The sequence below is a fragment of the Anabrus simplex genome, chromosome 1 (genome assembly GCF_040414725.1).
Source record: "Anabrus simplex isolate iqAnaSimp1 chromosome 1, ASM4041472v1, whole genome shotgun sequence".
NCBI lineage: Eukaryota > Metazoa > Arthropoda > Insecta > Orthoptera > Tettigoniidae > Anabrus > Anabrus simplex.
The window spans coordinates 1,080,648,030-1,080,663,857 of NC_090265.1; the positions used below are offsets into that span (position 1 = coordinate 1,080,648,030).

Sequence of the window (15,828 nt, forward strand, 5' to 3'; positions counted from 1 at the left end):
ATGAAGATTGCAATCTGCCCATCATCATGGCCAATGGATGGCATCCAAGTGCCTGGGTATTAGAACACACTTGTCTACACTCTCAAATGTATATCATATTAACAACCTCAAACCTTCCCAAAATATGAAAAAAATGTTATCACAGAGAGACTACAAACAACCGACTGCTGTCAGTGCCAACTCATATGTTAAGAGTGCTACACACCAGGAGAGTTGGCCAAGGAGTTAGGGGCGCACGGCTGTGAGCTTGCATCCGGGAGATAGTGGGTTCGAATCCCACTGTCGGCAGCCCTGTAGATGGTTTTCCATGGTTTCCCATTTTCACACCAGGCAAATGCTGGGGTTGTACCTTAATTAAGGCCATGGCCGCTTCCTTCCAACTCCTAGGCCTTTCCTATCCCATCGTCGTCATAAGACCTATCTGTGTCAGTGCGACGTAAAGACACTAGCAAAAAAGTAAATAAAAAGAGTGTTACAGGAACACACTACAAATTATAATGTACTGAGAACAATAAAAGGTTGCAAATCACTGTTCTGGGACATAATTTGTGTTTAATACATCTTTCTTCAGACCACTCCTGCTTGCATAAACAGTGCACTCCATTAAGTATGCAGTTTCTACTCTCCCAGGCTAACAGTGTGACTTTTACAGACTCACTAAATTGACTGTAACAGTTGTCTTGTATACTCGTGTGAAATCTTTAATGGCTGCAACAGGCCTCTGGTGAACAAGTGCTGACAATTTGATTCAAAACAGCAACGTTTTATATTCAAGTCTCTTTACGTCATGATAGACCTAAACACCAGACCATTGAGAATATAATGGTAATAAATTTATCAGTGCTGCATTGTAAACCTGTGAACATGTCCTGTGAAACTCAGACACTTAGTGTGGCTCCATCTTGATATTGTAATATTTATGAAATGATTCTGGTGGTGACGTTTTTTTTTTTTTTTTTTTTTTTCAGTGTGCAATGTGTGTAAAGTTATGTTTTTTTTTCACAGGTTTATGATGGTCCTAGTCAATACTCTGCTCTAATTGACAGATATTGTGGTTCAGAAATACCAAGCACCATTATTTCTTCAACCAACCACCTTTGGCTTCGTTTTGTGTCAGATGGGGAACGCAATGGTCGTGGATTTGTTGCTGAAGTTACCAGTGTGAACTGTGAGTTGCTGCCATCATCTCATGACTTTAAGTTAATGATACCTGTATCATAAGCAAAGCTTTTACCTTCAGACTGTTAACAAGGTCTTGTCATTTAATTCCTGGACTGTACTTCTTAGGCTTGTATGAAGCATTGCTACCTGCCGAGAGCTGTATCGCTGTGCTATGACAAGTCAGTCTGCTTAAAACTAGCTTGCCCTATGCACCAGGAGTAAAACTACGCTTATGATGGTAACTATGTGCTACATTTTCTCTTCAAATAGTGGAATGGAGGATTTACATGAACAGATTATTTTGTAGCAAATTCTACTTCAAGCTTCAGAATGCTTCAGAATGTTTTGAAATGCTGAAGATGGCTTTTGGGGAGCAAGCTATTGGATGTTTCCAGACATCTGAGTGGTTCTTGTGCTTTAAAGAGGCAGGGGGCACAAATTTGATTGATGGTGATGTGTCCTCTTCAATGCCAGAAATAATTGTAAAAGTATGTCTAACTATCCATTAAAGCAGTCAAACTTTTATTACTGCTTTCTACAGCAAAGTTGTGAAACATATTTGAAAGGGTGTGAGGAGGAAGGGACTTGATCAGTGATGAAACAGTCATGCACCATGACAATACAAACTGCCCATCTGCTCTCCTGACTCAATGACTTTTGAATGCACTATGTGGAAATAACTTCCTGGAATGCTTCTGATCTTGACAGCGTTGCTGGAATTGATGCCTCGCCTCAAAAAAGAGACCTCTTTGAAGGTGATGGGGCCAATAATGTCTCAGCAAACTATTTAAGTGATTAGTCCAGGAATTTATTGGCTTGACCTCATACATTGTCCATTGTCATGTAATTCTTGGATTTGGTTCTATTCCTTGTGGCATCTGCTGTCTCTCATTGGTTGTTTGTCTATAATGAAAATTATATTGAGTCAGTTACTTTTTATAATTTGCTCATACCAGTGGTTGGCTTCCATATGGTTTTAAGTGTATGCTGTTATGGTTGCCTAGTTATGCATAAGCTGCCTAAGTGAATTAGTGGTAAAGTTTCCCCTCATGATCTCAAGATCAAAGGTTTGATCTCAGCTGGGGTAGTTGTTTCCTGCAGGACAAGAAAAAGTCTTAGTACTCGATGTCAGTATTGCTAGATTATTAAAGACCACTCAGGGGGCACCCGACAAGAACCTTGACTAGAGATGGGAATTATAGGCACGAATAAGTTAGAATGCAAACAAGGCGGAAGTGTCATATACCTGCACGATGCTTCTGCATTGAGATTTGCATAACTATTAGCGATCTGAACAATCAGAACTCCTAACATTTCTGTAACCCACCGGCATAACTGTAGAGCGGCTAGATGACACTTGCGCCTTGTTTGCATTCTAACCTATTCATGCATGTCATTCCCATCTCTAACCATGACACAAAATTTCACTTGTAGCTAGTTTTACTCTAAAACAAAACAAAAATAAGTAACGAAGTACTGAAAGAATCGGCACAACACCTTGCAAATATATGGACCTTAATGTTCAACAAATGTCTAGTAAAGTGGAACAATCCCCTAGGACTGGAGGAAATCCAGAATAAAGACATTGTATAAAGGAAAAGGATAAGCCAACAACCCAACACTCATACTAAAGGATTGCTCTAGAGCAGACGTGCTCAACATACAGCCCGCGGGCCGGGCCAGCCAGCAGAGGCATTTTATGTGGCCCTGGCTGAGTTTTTATCATTTATGTTTTTGTAGATACCGGAAAAACTATATAATAAAAACTTTATTGTAATTTACGGTGAAAGGGGATAAAACCAGAAGAAAAATCTCAATTATTTGTGGTTTTTCCTTAACATGATGTTTCTTTTACTGTGTTGTAGAAAAGTTCTAAGATGCATAATTATTTGCACCTTAAACACAGGTAAGGATTAAACTTCGTCTGTTCATTTCTTGGAATTACAGCTTCAGACTTGCCTGGAGATTGAAAGGCCTCCTGCATTCCACGGGGGATTAAATAGGTACAGTTATCTTGTGACATCCACAGGAAACGGCCAGTTTATACCGGGAAAGTGCTTTGAGAGGTTCATTGTGGTTTACTACTTTACTGTGAACTAGCGTTCTTATGAACTGCTGTTATTCAAAGTAGTTTTAATAATTTATTTGTGAACAAAAATGTCCCTTTCCTAACGTAGAAAAGTGGGTAGTGAGTGCCGTGTTTTTAAAGAAAAATCGACTGATGACTATTTTTGTATTGAGAATGGTGGGAAAGTAATGTGTCTGATATGCAAGGAAAATACCACAGTTTTTAAAGAGTACAACATCAGGTGGCATTATGATTCGAAGCACTAATCTGTATAAAATAAGTATGATAGGGTATTACGGAAGGAAAGGATTTCAAATTTAATGAAAGGTCTCACTGCTCAAAAACGGTGTTCACGAAACAGATTGAGGAAAATATAGCTGCAGTCTGTGCTAGGTATAAAGGTGCACGTATATTAGCTGCGAAAGGGAAACCATTTTCTGATGGGGAGTTTGTGAAGAACTGTATACTTTCTGTAATAGAAGAAATATGTCCTAAAAAGAAACGACTGATAAATTCGGTCAGCTTTTCACGGAGCACAGTGACTAGAAGAACAGAAGATACATCAACACAGTATGGTATTTAAGAAGTCATTTTAACCTCACATTGCGGTGTAATAGAAGAATTATTGTTTCATTAAAAATGTGAAATAAGATTATGAACAATTAATTTGATTGCATAGATCTGATGAACTTTATCTCCTTTCATGTTTAAGTTAGAGTTCACAAGAACACAGCTATTTGCATTCATTCCAGAACATCTCATCACTTGAATTCACTATTTATCAAAATGCTATGTTTTACAACACATTTGCTGCAGGAATAGATTGAGTTTCAGAATCACGCACTGTCATTAATAAACATTTAAAGGCCAGTTTTTCTAATTGATAAATTCAGATCTTTTTTTTGTATGTGTGTTTCTAATTTATAAATACAGATGTTATATTCTTATTTCATAATTTGTGATCATTGTCATGCTATGTTATGTCTCTTAATCACTTATTACTTTAGTTAGTATATCTTTGTTTTAATTCCTGTATTTTCATAGCATGGAAAATCTTTGATGTACTTTAGATCATTATTTTCTCTGTATGTCTGTATTTTTTTAATTTTTGTTCTTCTTCTTCTTCTTCTTCTTCTTCCTTGTCTTTATTTTGTACTATAATGTTAAGAAGATATTGAATTAGGCCTAATACAGCCACAGGAATTGTAAATAGACACCCCATCAGGTCGTTGGTAGAAACACAGGAATTTTTTGTCTATTCAGTGTAACACTCATAACACTGGAGATGGATTGTTTCGTCACAATTTAAATAGAATTTGAAAATGTTTCTACTGGGTGGGCTTCAGCTGGGTGATCCCCTCTCTGCCTATGTCACTGCATAGAAGAATGACACAGTCCAATCTGGGCAAAGAACATAATAGTAGTACAATATATAGACCAGCTAGCAATAAATACAACCTTGTGGGGTACGAGCTTCCTTTGTTTTAGACAATTTTTTGGTACTGTAATTAGTTAATACAGGGTGAGAAACTTTTTCAATCATAGAATTTAATCAAATAAAGTATGAATATCGGTATCATAATATGCGACTGTATTAAATGGAAAAGTAAACTCGTGTCCATGTAATCCTTTGAGGTGGTGCAGCTCCCAATGGAAGTGATCTGCATGTACATTTTCAACTACATACCAACCCTCCTGCCAATCTTAAATCTCTGGTAGTACTAGGAATCTAACCCAGTCCTCAGAGGATGGCAGCTAATAATGGTAACTGCTACACTATAAAGGTGGATATTAAATGGGTATAACCGCCAGAATTGACTGGAGAAGTATGGACAGTTCTGCCTGCCAGCTACTCACCACCTTTTTTTCTTCTTTTTTTTTTTCACAGCTATATGTGGACCTGCATATCTGAACGTTACTACCGCACTGAAGGAGCTTACTTCACCAAATTACCCTGCTAATGCTCCTGTCAACCTACGCTGTCGCTGGTTACTTGAAGACAGTAATAATTGGTACTTGGACCGAATTGTGGTTCACGTGGAGGATGTAGATATCCAGGGAGGAGGACTTGAATGCACAAATGCTAAGCTTGAGTTAGCAGATGCTGGCGTAAGCATAACATTTTTATTTATTGTTATTATAGTTATATGATTTTGTCATGTCCTGTCAAACAAACAGGTTTACTGTAAGTCAGCAAATGTTCATTCATGTTACCATTACAGTGACTGAGAAGCACTGACATCTCAAGGGAGGGAAAGTTAAATGGTAGAGTGGAGTTGAAAAGTTTTATTACTTTAGCATTGTTAACCATTAACAAATTAATTCAAAAATTGAGTCTGTTTCTGGCCTTATCCAACAGAGAGCACTCTGGATATCTCATCTAGAGAGTGGAAGATTTAAGTAGCCATCCTAAAAAGTTTTTGCAATTTCAGCTTTTACATCAGAGAATTAATTTTATATTGCAGAGGAGAAGTAATCCATGTTTTTGTTCTTTATATCACATAACAGAAGGCATGTCTGTAACCATGTTCCTTCTTCAGATATAGAACTTAATTTTGATCCAGAAAGTGACCATGGAAGAAATTAGTCATGAAAATTATTCTTAGAGAAAGTTACACTGTGTACATACATCTTAGAGGAATATCTACTATATTTTTGGATATCATATATTATTTAGAGTGTTAAACTTTTTTTGTTATACTATAATGTGTGCTTGATAAATAGAGATAATAATTCCAAAAATGCCTATCTTTAGTTAAATAAATCATAAACGTATATTTCATTCACTATGCAAAAAAAAAAAAAAAGAATTAAAATATAAATAAAATGCTTAAGTGCCACGGCAATACAATTACCAAATTAAAAGAACATGAAGAATCATCAACAGGGTGGGTCATCATCCGATAAAATCTAGATTATTCATTTAATCTTACCTTCATTCTAATTTAAATATAAAAGTAAAAAAATGTATAGCAATATTGAAATAACTTAATAAGTATATGATTCAAATTTCAGTAATAAGACTGTTTTAAAAATATAGATACTGTACATATTTATTAAAATACAATTATTATATTATAAACATACCTTTTCTTGCTCCAGAATCATTTTTATACAAAGATACACTGTCTGAAATAATAATAATTTTGAAATGTTTTCAATATAATCACCAAGAAACTTACTTATGCCATCAAGAACCTTTATACATACACACATATATTATTGCTATGCAATGATAACCTCGTAAGTTCACTCACGAGAAAACCACATTTCTCCATATGTCTCGTGAATAAAAATTACTTTTAATTAAAATATAAATAAAATGCCTAAATTGCTGACTGCTAAGTTTTGGGTTTCTTCTGTAAACTTTACTCCGAAGGAGTTACGACGTTTCCTTTGCCCAGTGACGATATATGTGTATATATATATATAATATTGACTCCCATTGGATATTCAATGATTTAAGTTTTCTGCTTATACAATTACCACAAATCCAGACAAATTACCATTCCTTAGCTGTCCAACGTTATATTTAAAAAAATTAAATCTTGGTTTAATAAGTGCAATCTTTTTATAAAAGTTTCAGTTGACAATCTCACTTAATAATGAAACATACTTTGATTTCAATATCTTCACCTTTCAAAATTTCTTTTCAGTATTAAATATTAAAACACTGTATGTACTGAACTTTTCTCATTTGCATAGTTAAACTCCTCCTTGTTGCACCACTTGCACAGTTCCTTCAACGAATTAACAGTTTATCCCATTAGTCTCCCAAAAATCAATTCAGATGAACCATCCACATTCACGCTAATAAGCTTTGTATAAAATTTTATATTTTAAAATACCTAGATGAACAACTTACAAACTTGTAATGCTATCCTGCCCGTTGCTGATACTTATTAAATTATTGTACTGTGCGTAAGTATCCTTCCTCACGATTCTCTTTTTCTATTATGTTTATCAAGGATTCATCCACTTGTCATTATATCTTCTCTCAGACTAAGATATATTACATTTCTTCATTACACTGGTGGTCTTCTACACAATTATCTTTCTTTATCTTTTGAAAATCTGACTTACTTTTTAAAACATCTACCTTACTTTCTTAAAACAATGATTGCAACACTTTTTCTATTATTGGTAAAACCGGGTGAGTTGGCCATGCGGTTAGAAGCGTGCGACTGTAGCTTGCATCCGAGAGATAGTGGGTTTGAATCCCACTGTCGGCAGTCCTGAAGATTGTTTTCCATGGTTTCCCATTTTCACACTAGGCAAATGCTGGAGCTGTACCTTAATTAAGGCCACGGCCGCTTCCTTCCAACTCCTACACCTTTCCTATCCCATCGTCACCATAAGACCTATCTGTGTCGATGCAACGAAAAGCCACTAGCAAAAATTATTGCTAAAAAATTATAATTTTTCAGATATATATACATATCGTCCATGCATATGTAGATACAACATAGGCACAATATAACATGAGTAATAAATGAATATAACATAAAACTTAACATTAATAGATGGTATAATCGAAATAATAGTACAATCGAAAGCCAATTTATAACCATCATCAATAGATAGAAACCACATACAATAATAATGATCATCAACGTTAGCAGTCGGTTTATTCCTTGCTGAGCATCATGACCACATTTCTTCACTTCATTAGTAACTGCATCCTTAACAAGATTTTTCCATCCTGAGTGGTCTTCAGCTCTTCTTAAGATATTGTGAAGAGGTAGACCAGTGACCTTCTTTGCTTGGTCTAACCATCTACTTGTTGTTCTGCCTCTTGGTCTGGTTCCTTCAATTTTGCCTTGCAGAATGGTCTTTTCTAAATTGTCTCCTTTTCTCCTCAAAATATGTCCCAGGAACTGGAGGCAACTTTCACTAACGCAGGAAGATAAACGTTTTGTGGTGTTCAGTTCTTCTATAATGGAGGCATTTTTTCTTCTTTCTGTCCATGGTGTTCGGAGCATTCTCTGCCAACATCACATCTCAGTCTATTCAGTTCTTGTCACTAGCCTTCACAGTCCAGGTCTCACAACCGTACAGGAAAACAGAAAACACCAGTGATTCCACCAATCGTATTTTCACTGTTTTGGATAATGCCTGGTTCTGCCAGATCTTTGTAAGTTTAACTATTGCGGCACGACCTTGGACAATCCATCGTTTTTATTTCTTTATCACAATTTCCTGCATGACTTATTATGGAGTCCAGATATACACAATCATTCGACAAATCCAGATCTTTCAAGCATCCTGTCATTTGGATTGGGGTTTGACTTTGTTGGTTTGATAACCATTAGTTTGATCTTTTTCATATTAATTTCTAGACCAAAACCCAACTAATGATTTTCACTCTAGAGAGCAATTCATCAAGTTCTTGTCCACTTCCTGCAATGAGTGTAGTATCATCAGCGAAGCGTAAATGTTATATTTCCAATTTCTTTGCAATCATTTAAGAAAAGGCTAGAAAAACAACAGATAGGGAATCTGCCACCTGGGCGACTGCCCTAAATGCAGATCAGTAGTGATTGAAGGAACTCTATAAAATGAATGGGAAGTTGCTACAGTAGCCCTAGCATACAAAGGAAAGGGTGATAGACATAAAGTGTAATTACGGCTAGTCTGCTTGACATGTGTTGCATGTAAGCTCTGGGAAAGCATTGCATTCTTTCTGATTATATTAGGCATGTTAACAAAATTAATACCTGGTTAGATAGAAATGGTTCAGGTTGTGGAAAGATTATTCCAGTGAGGCTTAACATGTAGGATTCTAGCAAGATATAGCATATATTTTAGATTCAGGAGGTCAAATGATCTATTACTGTTGATCCTCTGATAGGGTAGATCATGGGAGTGCGCTGACAAAAATTAGAATTAGAATTTAAGAGGAAAAATTGGGATAAATATTTCTTTATAGGAAGAGGGTGATTAGAATGGTTTATCAAGGGAAATGTTCAATAAATTTCCAAATTCTTTGAAATCATTTAAGAAAAGACTGAAAGGCAAGACTAATAGACTGATAGGGAATTTACCAGCAGCCCTTAATGCAAATCAGTGGGATTGATTGATTGATTGATTGATTGATTGATTGATTGATTGATTGATTGATTGATTGATTGATTGATTGATTGATTGATTTATTTATTTATTTATTTATTTATTTATTTATTTATTTATTTATTTATTTATTTATTTATTTATTTATTTATTTATTTATTTATTTATTTATTTATTTATTTATTTATTTATTATTATTTATTATTTATTTATTTATTTATTTATTTATTTATTTATTTATTTATTTATTTATTTATTTATTTATTTATTTATTTACAAGAGTTTTTAAAGACGCATTCCAAAATGTTCCTTCATTGATAATCTGTGAACATCTCTGGTGCAAATATATGCCTGCAAATAAATATTCATTGCTTCAGAAGTTGGTAAAAAGTTATGTATGCTTTTTGGTTCAACATACATTTATGAATCTGCACTTTCTAAAATTAACCAAAGAATAAATTTAGATTATGATTAACTAATGATCTCTTAAAAGACTTGCTAAAAATAGCTTGCACTAACTTAGATCCAGATTTCAGAAAAACTGGCACATCTAGAAATGTCACTTTACACACTGAATGAAATTTGTACACAGAGCTTGTCTTTCTCTACTGACTTTCTGCAGTAGTCTAACACCCACCCCAGAGCCTACAAAATACCACAATTTTTAGAAATAGTAGAGCATATAGGTAGCAGAACAATGAACCAGCAAAGTTTTGAATGCAATGGAGCAATGCGATTAAAATATAAGCCTGATAGACTGTTCGATCAGGGCAAAAGATAAACAGTTTGAAGTTAAACCCATTCTGTCCTGCATTAAGACACCAAGCTAAATACTAAGCCTTACTATCTAAAAGGAAAAGTTGAGATAAAAGCTAAATACAAATGTATTAAAAATGAAAGATTCAAAGCCAAATAAACAGGCTAAAATCAGATTCTGAGGAGGTCATCAGACCAAACATAATGCATGGGAGCTTACTTATAGTTTCTTTGATTATTATGGGCTATCTACATGTCCCCTCATCATCAAACTTCATTGGATCATATCATAACATACCTTTCTCAACAATACTGGAATTGATGTTCCATCTCATTCATTCAGACAGTGAAAACTGCAATAGAACATCACAATTCTACCTTGAAAAATCAACTTCAGATGTAGGTTTTAAAATTATAAATATTAGAACGGCTCCAACTCTATGAAGCAATTACGTCAGAACTACCGTGGTATAACCCTGATGTGTCACTGTGCCAAGATATATGAAAAAGTGTTGGAAAAGCAAATAAGAAAGGCAGTGGTAAAAGAATTCAGAGAAGAACAGTATGGTTTTAGACAAGGAAGGTCATATTTACAGTGAGGCAGCTACAAGAACGGCACTATGAGTTTTGGGGAAGATATGGTGATGACCTTTATGGATATATAAAAGGCATATGATAGTGTCCATAGAAACAAGATCTGGGAAGCTATGAGACTAAAAGCAGTAAATGAGCAGATAGTGACAAGTGTGAAAAATATGTATGATGGAAGTGAAAGGACAGAGATGGGGAATGTTGAAGATGAATGGAAAAGATTTTTTTTTTGCTATTTGTTTTATGGCGATGATGGGACAGGAAAGGCCTAGGAATGGGAAGGAAGCGTCCCTGGCCTTAGTTAAGATACAGCCCCAGCATTTGCCTGGTGTGAAAATAGGAAACCACAGAAACCATTTTCAGGGCTGCCGACAGTGGGGTTCGAACCCACTATCTCCCGAATACTGGATACTGGCCACACTTAAAGCGACTGCAGCTATCGAGCTGGGTGGGAAAAAGATTTAAAGGAGCACTGGTTGGATGTGCAGAAAAGGTATGTGGTAGAACATCAGGAAATCTGAAAGACAAGGAGACACACTGGTGGAATGATAGGGTAAAGAGTAAAGTGAAGGAAAAGAAAATGGCATGGAAAACATGGAAAACATCTAAGACTGAAGCTAAAGGTAATTGCATCAGCAGTGCAAGCTTCTAATGAGTGTTCCTAGATTTGTTAGAAAACAAAGTGAAATATGCTGTAAGATGTAAGATGGCAGTAAGAAAGATGAAGAATGAAAAACTGCTGGAATAGATGGAATTTCAGTGGAGATGATAAAGGCAGCTGGAGCTGTAGGCCTGCAGTGGACATATTGAGTTCTCAGGATTGTCTGGGAGAATAAGGAGGTCCCTGAGGATTGTCAAAAAGGAATAATCATCCCAATTTTCAAGAAAGGCGATAAGAAAGTATTGAAGAACTACAGGGGAATTACTCTGATATCCTATGTTGCTAATATAATGGAGAGGCTAATGGAAAGTAGGATAAGGTTGAAGGTTGAAAATCAGATATAGGAAAATCAGTTTGGTTTCAGAAATTGAAGGTCAACAACAGAGCCCATTTACATTATGAAACAACTAATGGAAAAGCAATGGGAGTATGGGAATGATATGGTGATGACATTCATTGACATTGAAAAGGCATATGACAGTGTCCCCAGGACTAAAGTTTGGGACAGTCTGGTGCAAAAAGGAATTGGACAGGGATTAATAAAAATGATCATGGCAGTGTACAAGGAATGTTGTAGTTGCATGCAAACACAAGTTAGCAGGACAAGTTGGTTCAAAAACTAGTGGACTGAGACAGGGAAGTGTTCTATCACCAATCCTGTTTACAATAGTAATGGATGACATCATGAAAACAGCATATGAAGGAAGGGAAATGAACATGTTGTTATTTGTAGATGATATTGTGACTTGGGGAGAAGACAACATGAAGGTTTAAGAACAGTTGGATGTGGTGAATGGGAAGATCGAAGAGTGTGGATTGGAAATAAGTGTAGAAAAGAGTAAAACTCTTGTTATGACTAGAGGGGAGAAGGAAGGGAAAGGTCAGATTAGACTTGCAGATAAACCCCTGGAAGTAGTGGAGACATTCAAATGCCTGAGGAGTGAATTAATGGAGAATGCTCGACTGGATGCTGAAATTATTAAGAGGATTCAAGCTGGAAACTGTTTCTGTCATAGTGTAAGAAACATGTTATGGGTCAAAGATGTGCCAATGGAAGCAAAGGCCAGTGGCTTTATGTTGCACTGACACAGATAGGTCTTATAGCGATGATGGGATAGGAAAGGCCTAGGAGTTGGAACGAAGCGGCCGTGGCCTTAATTAAGGTACAGCCCCAGCATTTGCCTGGCATGAAAATGAGAAACCATGGAAAACCATCTTCAGGGCTGCCGACAGTGGGATGCAAGCTCACAGCCGCGCGCCCCTAAGCACATGGCCAACTCTCCCGGTTGGAAGCAAAAGTAACTATGTAGCAAGATGTATTACGTACCCATAACAACTTATGGAGCAGAAACTTGTACAATGACAAAGAAGGATGAGAGTCGAATACAGGCAGCCGAAATGTTTTTGAGGAGAATGATACAGAAGAGTAGAAGAGACAAAATAAGGAATGAGAAAATCTGAGAAGAAATTGGAGTGGAAAAAATTAATGATAGAATAGAGAAGAGCCAGTTAGGATGGTTTGGGTACATAAAGCAAATGAGTAATGAAAGAATGCAAAACAAGTTGATAGGAATGCAAATGCAAGGAAGGAGAGGCCGCGGATGACCATGATTGAGATGGAAGTACATAATCCAATTCAGTATTAGAGAAAGAAACCTGGACTGAAACACAGTGTTGGAGGAGGAATGGTGGAAAGACCGAAGAAAGTGGAGAGGAACCATCTTGGCCTCTACTTGGCTACAGCTGGATAATGGGTAATGATGATGATGATGATGATGATGATGATGATGATGATAATGATGATGAAGGTTTCGTGGTCAATCAGCTGCCCATAAACAAAATGTTTCCCTGCATAATAAAAAGTGCCACCTGGCAAGGCGTGTAGGGTGACTCCACTGGACACTGAAAGAGTGCAAACAGATAATTTTGAGTGATGAATCACATTATAAATTATGGCAGTCCAATGGGATGTTCTGAGTATGGAGTGTGCTCAGGGAACGCTATTTACCTGAATGTTTAGTACCAACAGTGAAGTTTGGCAGAGGGAACATTATGGTGTGGGGTTGTTTCTTATGTATGGACTTGGCCCTCTTGTAGGACTGCAAGGCACTGTAAACGAACAAGGATATCAACACATTATGAATGCTTTCATATTGCCTACAGTAGAAAATCAGTTAGTTGATGACAAACGTTTATACCAACCTAATAATGCTCCGAGTCATAAAGCAGGTTTTGTAAGCCAATGGCTTAAGGAGAATAATATTCTACAAGTAGAGTTTCCCACCCATAATATTGACGTAACACCAAAAGAACACCTGCTGGATAATTTAGAATGGTGACTTCATTCCATCTAAAATCAACAAGTTCTTAGGCTATGGCTCTTCAGAAAGAATGTGATGCCATTCCCATGGAAACCTTCTGATACCTGGTGAAAAGTCTCACCAACAGAGTCAGGGCTGAGATGAAGGCAAAAGGTGAACCAAAATCATATTAATGTCAACTGTTATAGGGTATGTTACCAGCAAATTCTCTGTCTTCAGTTTGAGGTAGGTGTCCATATACTTTTGATCAGTTAGTGTACATTTCTTTTCAGAGTTGAAGAGTGATAATTTATTACTTTCATAGCCTTGCTTTCTGAACTACTACACTGGCTTGATGTGATAAATTCCAGCCATTTTTTTATTTTGCTTTTTTTCTACATCTCATGTCCAGAAATCTGGGCTTTATAGGAGCACGTCATATGATTTTGAACATGATTTTTGTGAACGTGTTTTTAATAATGAACATGACTGTGTTGGGGTCACAGCTACAAGTTTTGACATAGGATATGGACCGCATGATGAGTATTGATTTCAAATTTTATTGTTGACATTTTATTTCTTAATTCTACATTTGTGATAACTACACCAGGGTCTCTTCATTATCCCCAGTGTGATCAGTATCCACATCCTTGAGTTCCAAATCATTTTCTACCACTGGGGCAGTAGCTATGCTTGGCTGGGACTCCAGTCTCCAGTAGCACAAAACTCACCTCATGACACTCAGCCACCTTAACTTTGGGGCACTGTATTTGAAGAACTCACTGTAACAAATAAAATGGCATCTCACATAACATGCTGCCTTGCAGGAGTACAGACACAGTAGATTCAACTTCTGACTAGATGATGTAAGGAGCTTTTTTTGTTGTGCAATATTTTCTTTAATATGATCTTACTAGTCAACAGATGGCAAACAAAACAACAGCACCGAAGAAAAATGGTTTGATAAACATTTCTATGGTAAGCCAAACCTGAGTTGTGGTTGTGTCTGCAAGATATACTCAGGCATAGGACGAACAAGCATTTCCCCATCCCAACCCCAGTTCAGGTATAAGCTTCAATGTCTTGGTAAGAATAGTTACTTCTTCCTCACCATCCTTACTTGTTATTTAAATGGCTATGCATAACATTTTAAAATGGATCCAAGTATGAGTGATACATAAATGTTGATAAATATGCATTACAGGACAAATTCTAGTCAAGGAATAAACTTAAATTTGTTGTAGTTTATATGGAGAAAGGAAACATTGTTGAAACTAATTTTGCTTACTCTTGCAGGTTGCTGACATCATCGGTGAAGGTCTAGGAGAGAACTTTGTGTATTCAGGAAGAAGTACTCACATTCACTCTATACGTTATGTAAGTCACCACTACTGTACGATTCTCATAGATACATTATCACCTTTATCATCTTTCTTCTTCTTCTTCTTCTTCTTCTCCTCCTCCTTCTTCTTCTTCTTCTTCTTCTTCTTCTTCTTCTTCTTCTTCTTCTTCTTCTTCTTTTATGACCACATAGGATCACTTTAGTCAGTCCGTCGTTCAGGTCTCTTTGAAAGGATTGTTCGGGCTTTGCGGTCCTCCCAGTACTTCTTCAGACGCTCCGATCTTCGTGCCCTTTCCTCAGTTGAAAATGTGCGTGTTGTTGGTTTGTTTTGTGTAAGGGTAAAGCGGAGGTTTGTATTCTTGAGTTTTGTATTCAATTTTATCTTATTTTTGGTGTCTTCTGTTGTAAGGCCTATTTCCTTCAGATCCTCCCTTACTTCTCTGATCCATTTACATCCTGTTGTGGTATTTTTTGAGACGAGATTGTGTTGTACTAGTTGTTTCAGAAGTCTCGAGTCCTGCATCCTCATGATATGTCCAAAGAATCCCAGTCTCCTCTTACGCATAGTATCTGTAATGGGTTCTAGCTCTTTGTACACGACTTTGTTAGGTATTAACCGCCACTGTCCATCTTTCTGATATTTTTTGTTGATACAGGTTCTTCCAATCCTCCTTTCAATTTTCTGAAGTCTGTCAGTCTTTGATTGTTTATTCAGGTAAAAGAGTGTTTCTGCTGCATATGTAGCTTCCGGTTTTATAACTGTGTTGTAGTGTTTTATTTTTGTATTTATTGATAGACATTTCTTTTTGTAGATATCTTTAGCTAATCTATTTGTTCTTACTTGGATTGAGATTTTTTCATTTAAGTTATGTGTTATTAC

At 36.4% G+C, this 15,828-nt stretch overlaps 1 protein-coding gene across 1 annotated transcript in view; it reads left to right on the forward strand.

Annotated features, from left to right (window-relative positions):
* The window catches only part of Cubn (Cubilin), an 882,604-nt gene that overhangs the window by 758,244 nt on the left and 108,532 nt on the right, over positions 1-15,828 (forward strand). Inside the window, exons 60-62 of the mRNA XM_068225286.1 lie at positions 1,006-1,168; positions 5,118-5,338; positions 14,903-14,983. Of these exons, the coding sequence (XP_068081387.1) occupies positions 1,006-1,168; positions 5,118-5,338; positions 14,903-14,983 (465 nt within the window). The remainder of the gene's footprint in view (positions 1-1,005; positions 1,169-5,117; positions 5,339-14,902; positions 14,984-15,828) is intronic.